The sequence below is a fragment of the Lipotes vexillifer genome, unplaced genomic scaffold, assembly GCF_000442215.2.
Source record: "Lipotes vexillifer unplaced genomic scaffold, Lipotes_vexillifer_v1.1 scaffold528, whole genome shotgun sequence".
Taxonomy (NCBI): domain Eukaryota; kingdom Metazoa; phylum Chordata; class Mammalia; order Artiodactyla; family Lipotidae; genus Lipotes; species Lipotes vexillifer.
Window position 1 is genome coordinate 127,049 of NW_006794582.1, and position 6,857 is coordinate 133,905.

The window sequence follows — 6,857 nt, forward strand, 5'->3', positions numbered from 1 at the left end:
ATTGGTTCTGGTATATCTGTTTATAGCAATTGAAACATATGGGTTTTTACATTGTTTTTAAGTACTTTAAGTACTCTTTTATGAGATAAAATTTTAATGGTTCCGGTAGGAAATGGGGAGGGCTCAAATTTTCACAAAAAAGCCAAGACCAGTTTTATTCTGACACCAAAAAAGAACGATGAACTTCTCCCCACCATTCCAACCTGCTAGACAGAAAATGAATGCACACATGGCAAGTTGGAAAACAGTTTAATGATCACTCACCAATGTTTACAAGGACAGACTATTCCACTACTCCTGCTGTCACCGTGTCCTTCACGGTAGAGTATCACAAGTCAAAAGTTTCTGATTGTTTCATTTACTTAAAACCAAATGTAAGAAACAACCTAAGTCATTGCAACTTCAGGCTTCAATGTGAAACCGTCAAACCGTCTTGGGAGGGTTTTCTTTCTGAAAGCAGCATTCCTGTCCAGAAGATGCTTAAGGTTCATCAACCTTTCTTCTTCCAACTATCCAGTAATAGTTAAATGCCTCAGAATGCCCTCAGCGGTCCCAATATTTAGTCAAGGCAAGTATAAAACAGGCTGCATGCCTTCAAGGTATAATGAATTTGAGAGTTTTGAGGAAGAGATTAAAGCATCATGGAATCCTTCGAGGACTGAGATACTAAAGCACCAGTGCAGAGAGTCTCATGCAATAGGAAGTCTGGAATGAGTACTTCTTCCCTCAGTACCAGGCCCTTCTAGACTGTGGTTTAGAAGAAGATGATTTTTTTGTGCTTCGAGTTGGGAATTTGCCCCTTCGACTTCAGCCTCCGAACAGCCTCCCTCATATGTTTGGGTTGTAGCGGTGGCATTTCTCCCCACTTCTCACACACATCCAGTGCTAAACAGAGGGCAAGGAGAGAGTTTCATTATCACACAAGAGCTTATGTATTACAATCCTTCTGAGTCCTGTAATTCTCATTAACTCTTCTTAAGCTTGCTAAAGAAATAAACCAACACATTTTCCCTTCTTAAGAGAATGCTATAAAATGTATCATGTTAGCTTTAGTATATCCCACGTCAGGTTTTATCATAGGCAACAGTTTAAAACATATCTTCTCCTTAAAAGAATAGGTATTTCACCAGCTAGAAATTAGCAATGGGCAGCAGCCAGGTTCTTTACTTGATGGACAGGGGGCAGTTCCCAGGGATCATAACATCAGGGACAACTACTCACCATACCACACTGGTCAGCCCCAGTGACTGCTCTTTTTTGTATCTTTACTTTTGGCAGCAGAAATGAGCAAAATTAACTGGAGGAAAATACAAAGTCTGCTTCTGTCACCCTGGGCTGAGGACAGGAATCAGGAGGGCAGATTTCCTAGATGTTTCCAGGCCTTCCAGTATTGAAACTTTCAAGGAATAATGTTCATGCTCTCCTGAATGCAAGGCTCCCTTTCTAGTGTAAATGGAAACCACCACTGGTGCCTTAATAAGTCCCTCACTATAGATATTCTTGGAAATAAGACCACCACAGGCTCAATCCAGTATTTAGACTAACACCACTCACCTTCTTCTACCACCTCCCCGACGAAAACTTTGGAAATACCAGACATAGCAATAACAACATTCTGAGACACAGAGGTACCAGTGATGGACTGGATCAGCTTGAAAGAAGGACAAAAGACTGTGATTAAGGTAGTCAAGGACTGGCTTTGGAACATAGTACCCATAGAGCTCTGCACTGAAAGAGTTCCCTAAAGGCTGGATCTGAAATTGACACCAGTAAAACAAAAGGATTCAGGTGTATAATGGCCTCTTTTATTTGTTGAGACCCTATCCCTAGAATACAAAATTACAACTGGTCAGATTATTGAGGGGCATATGCTATTTTTATTTTCCTGCCTAAATGTTCCACCAACTTGCCTAACACCTCACTTCAAAATGCCAATGGATACAGCTCTTGAGTCTCATTCAGTTCTCCTAGCTCATGGAAGTGAGTGTGGTAGTCCATCCTTACCCTTTTAATGGCTGCCTTAGGGAAAGCTGACCGGCGATACATTTCATAACGGTTCAGCTGCTCCTCAGAAAAAGAAGAAACCAGGATTCTAGACAAAGATTCAGGTAATTAAGTTCACTTATAAGAATGAATACTTAAGATATATATTATTATGTCAATAAAAGCAAGTCTCAGATATTTAAAAAATAAAATTTTCAAGGGATCAACAGTATTAGGCTTAGTGTCTATGAGGAATGAAGAGAAAGCATCTCTACTCTTACGGAACTTGACGATAAGTGAAATGCAAGTTCCTTTCTTACTTCACGAAGAACAAAAACAACAATGTTGGGTCACTGAATCACACTATACAGGTTATGTTTTCAGCATTAGGCTCTCTCTCCCCATAAGGCTACCTCACTGCACTTCACATTAAAGATAAAAATTTAATATGTAAATTTATATTCAAACCAGTAGTTTCCAACATTAACAGATTAAGGGAAAATTTTATAAAATATATGGAAAAGGGTTAATAATCTTAATATATAGTTAAATTTTCAAATAAATTAAAAGATGGCCATACCAATTTTAGAAAATGAGCAAAGGAAGTGAATAGGAAATTTATAAAATATACCAATGGCCAATATATAGAGAGGAAAAAATTTAAGCTTTAGTATTAACTAAAGAAATTAAAATGATGAACTAAAGAAGGATTAACATTTTTCATAAAACAGATAAAGAAGTATTAAAAAGCATGGTTATTAGTGAGGATGGGAGGACACAAACTCATACATGCTGGTAGACTGTGAGGTGGAACAACCTTTGTGGAGAATCTGGAAATACAAATGAAAATCCTTTGAAAATGTTCATACTGTTTAAACTACCAATTACCTTCTAGGAGTTTATTTTAGGAAGTAAATGGACAAGTATGCAAAAATGTGCTCAAAGATGTTGATCATAATGTTGTCAAAAGAGGAAAAAAAAAACCCCAGAACTACAGAAATAGGTTACATCATAGTTCATCCACATAATGGAATACAATGTGGCCATTAAAAATGATGATTTATGGGCATATTTACTGACATGAAAATATTTAGCTATATACTGATATAGCAAACATTAAAGAATATATCTGAAAAGGTATATACCCAAATATATACCCTGGGTAAACTCTGGGTGGTGGAATTATAAGTAATTATTTTTTCTATTTTTCTGTATTTTCTGAATTATTTGCAATGAACCCATACCATTTTTACAATCAGAAAACATAATGAAGCTATTTCCATTTTGAAGAAAATGATGACCTAGATGTATAATTATTGACATGGAAAACATTTACCATATATAATGTGGAAAACAGGTTACAAACAGTCCTTAACATCTTTGAAATTTTTAATTTAATTTATAGATTTATATGTGTAAAGAAAATATCTTGGTGAATATACATCAAAATATTAACAGTGTTTATTTTGGTGGTATGGTGATATTTTTCTTTTTACTTATATTTTCTATACCATAACATAATACAATATTAATTGCTTTATTTTCTTTTGAGTTTAAAAAAGAAAAAAAAATTAAGGACAAGAAAAATGTATTAACTTTGTGTGGTCAGGTTAGAGCCTTGAAAGGGGAAAGATCAGAAAAGTGACTTACTGCATCTTTTGAATCTCATCTTCATCCACTTTCTGCTTCTTCTCTTTCTTTTCTTTGGTATCTATTTTCAGTTTTTTGGCTGCAGGAGTAAGTAATGATGAGTCTTCCCTTTCAACTGCTGTTAAATCTGAGATATCCTGACTCTTGAGCTAACAAGACAAAAGAAACCCTTTATATATTTGGTCTACTTCCCAGACTTGGGTAAGGTAAGAAGACATCATTTCTCATTACAACACAACAAATCCACTTATTTCTGTAGTTTTTGGTTCCAGGCATTGGCTGTACCATCAAATATAAGCTACCCTGTCTCTCCTAAAGGAGTTTTCAGCCCAGCTGTGGAAAGAAAACCTACTAAATAGTCCAGTTTTCCAGGTTAGCTATGATCCTAGTTCCAGTTATCTGTTTACAAGGGCAATGTAGTGCCAAGGGTCACGAAAACCACTCTCTCCCTGATCCTCTTCTTCTGACCTCATTCTTTAGAGGGGATGTCATAAAAGTCCTCTCCACCCAGCCAGCTCTTCTTCGTCTAAATCTATAGATCTCTTTACTGATGATGATTCCATGTGGAAAGAATATTAAAAAGGAGGCACCTTCTCATCAAAGCAGTGTTTTTTTGAATTTGGGACTTTTAAGTGAGCTTCTCCCACATGTAGGGCTCTTTTCTTCCTATCTTTCAATACCACTGTATCATGCAAATATTTACTTCCCATTACTAGACTGATAACTTTAGTTATTTATTCTTTAGCTCTTTTAATTAATTTATTTTTGGCTGCATTGGGTCTTTGTTGCTGTGCGCGTTCTTTCTCTCATTGCAGCAATTGGGGGCTACTCCTTGTTGCGGTGCACGGGCTTCTCATTGCAGTGGCTTCTCTTGTTGCGGAGCACGGGCTCTAGGCACGCGGGCTTAGTAGTTGTGGCTCGCGGGCTCTAGAGCGCAGGCTCAGTAGCTGTGGCACATGGGCTTAGTTCCTCCGCGGCATGTGGGATCTTCCCGGACCAGGGCTCGAACCCGTGTCCCCTGCATTGGCAGGCGGATTCTTAACCACTGCGCCAACAGGGAAGCCCCTAGACTGACAACTTTTTGAAGATAGGTTTGTCTCTTATTTATCTCTCCTCACATAAATATTTACCATTGTTTTACTCATACTAGATGTTTAATATCTGTTTAATAATGACAACAAAAAAAAATCCAAACTTCATCCCCTCTGACAATATAGAATCTAAGGATACAACAAACCTCATTAATGAGATTTAACTTCTGTTTCCTTAAAGAGAAGCTCACATTTAAACTCATACAGGAATATGAGAATTACGTTGAGAGTGAAGGCAGTAAATCTTTAACAACCTTTTCAACTTCTTCTCTAGTTACTGATATATACAAATTATCTAACTTCTTTGTGCTTCAATTTTGGTGATTTATATTATCCTTAAAAATGAGCCATTTTTCTTGAAGTTTCAAAATTACTTGTTCTAAACTTGAATATCAAATTTTCTTAAAGCTTAAAGATCTCTGTATCAGTGCCTATAGCCCTTTCTTATTTCATAATGTTGTACATTTACATTTCAAATAACCAGGTCTTAATTTTATTGTTTATGTTTTTAAAGCACTAATTCATTAACATCTACTTTCATCCTGATTAATTCCTTGCTCCTACATTCTTCTGGTTTATTTTGTTCTTTTTCTGGTTTCTTGAGCTGGGTGCTTATTTTCAATATCTCTTGTTTGTTAGTAAAAATATGTAAGGTTACGAATTTTTCTTTAAATAAAGTTTTGGTCAAATCCCATTGGATTTGATGTGGCATTCTCTTTGTTAATTTCTTTAATCCAAAGGCTATTTAGAAACTAGTTTAAAATGTCCAGGTGTTAGTTTTTTGGAGGGAGTGGGAGTGGGAGAAATTTTTGTTTTTAATTTCAGGTTCTATTGCACTGTACTAACAGGATATGATCTGTTATGATTTCTACTTTTAAGAATTTATGCTTTTCTTTGTGGTCTGGTATATGATCAATTTAAAAAAGTGTCTCACAAGCATCAGAAATTTTTTTTTATCTTCTAGGTGCAAATTTCTGTATGTAGTGAGCTTTTTACTGGACTAAGCTAATTATTACTTAAATCCTTTCTGTCCTTGAGATCTGTTTTAAAAGTTCCTTCTTAGAGTAGTTTTGTCACACTTTTTTTTCTTTTTCATTTTTCTTTATATATTTTGATACAACTTTATGCTCTGAAAGGCTGTTTCCATTTAATTCAATGTCTTCACCCATGCTCTCACACTTACATTCAAACAGACCCCAAGATTCTACCTTTAGAAATGGAACCTAGAGAACGCTGAGATTCTAGTATCCTGACTGATGCTCAGCGAGGCAACATTGCTGAACTCTTGGGATGGCACAATTGATAGGTTTGGTGCTATAAAGACCCTTGGACATTAGCACCCAGGTCACTGGTAGCAGTTAAATGTCCGAAGAGGATAAGAACGTGACTAAATTAGTAACTACCTCAAAGTCTCCCTTTAACGACTCTGCAGCCTATAATGACAAAGTTACACTTAAGCAATATCTAAGAAACCATATTGGGGTGAAAGTGGTACTAGGAATCCTGGGTTCTAGCTTTTGCCCTAAGTTTCAGTGCTGATTGGCATTGACCTCAATTTCCTCACCAGGAAAACCAAGAGGCAATTTGAAATTCCCTTAGAAGTAGCTTTAACGCCTAAGGGCAGGAATTTAAAATACTGACCCAGTGCTTGGGTCTCTGGAACTGAACCGGCTCTGAAGGTTTTGTCTCCTCTCTCCCCCCAACCCCGCGATGGCAGATCTAAAGGGTCATAGTGAGTTCGACTATCTTAGCTTGGGAGGGACCAACCAAGAAGCCTGACAAGCAGCCAGTGACACAACTCCTCCGGCCTCATCAACACATCTCTCCCTACCTCGCCTTCTTCAGCCAAGGCCTCTTTCAATTCCCCATCTGCATCTCCGTCAGTTTCCTCCGGGATTCCGTCCGTGTCAGTAACCCCCGGGCCTCCAGGAGCAGCGGCCGTCTCATCTGACTCCCCTGTCTCTCCACCTTTTTCCGTGGGCGACTCGCAGGCATTATCCATGGCGGCGAGAAGAAGATGGGAGAGGAGATCGCGGTGCTGTCAGACTCAGGAGCTCGGGACTCCGCGCAGCACCGCAGCCCAGGAGCTTACTTCCTGTCGTCGCGCTGCTATGACATCACCCATACCGCTCT

General features: G+C 37.9%; 1 protein-coding gene across 2 annotated transcripts; it reads right to left on the reverse strand.

Moving 5' to 3' along the window:
• Positions 1–236: 236 nt before the first annotated feature.
• On the reverse strand, positions 237–6,834 carry TAF11 (TATA-box binding protein associated factor 11). Of its 2 annotated transcripts, XM_007467235.1 has the most exons (5): positions 6,556–6,834; positions 3,634–3,782; positions 2,005–2,092; positions 1,555–1,651; positions 237–885 (listed from the first exon to the last, which is right to left on the reverse strand). In XM_007467235.1, the coding sequence occupies exons 1-5, from the start codon at positions 6,724–6,726 to the stop codon at positions 755–757; spliced, it is 636 nt and encodes a 211-aa protein (XP_007467297.1). In that variant the 5' UTR covers positions 6,727–6,834; the 3' UTR covers positions 237–754. The 2 variants fall into 2 exon arrangements, with proteins under 2 accessions (XP_007467297.1, XP_007467298.1); XM_007467236.1 differs by lacking the exon at positions 1,555–1,651 and having other exon boundaries at positions 829–885; positions 6,556–6,726.
• Positions 6,835–6,857: the final 23 nt, after the last annotated feature.

Excerpts from the sequence above, each read along its gene's own strand:
- TAF11 (XM_007467235.1), bottom strand. The coding sequence starts at position 6,726 with ATGGATAATGCCTGCGAGTCGCCCACGGAAAAAGGTGGAGAGACAGGG. Across the intron at positions 2,093-3,633 it reads GATGAGATTCAAAAGATGCA|AATCCTGGTTTCTTCTTTTT; the intron begins GTAAGTCACTTT and ends ATCTTTGTCTAG. Across the intron at positions 1,652-2,004 it reads CTAAGGCAGCCATTAAAAGG|CTGATCCAGTCCATCACTGG; the intron begins GTAAGGATGGAC and ends CCTTCTTTCAAG.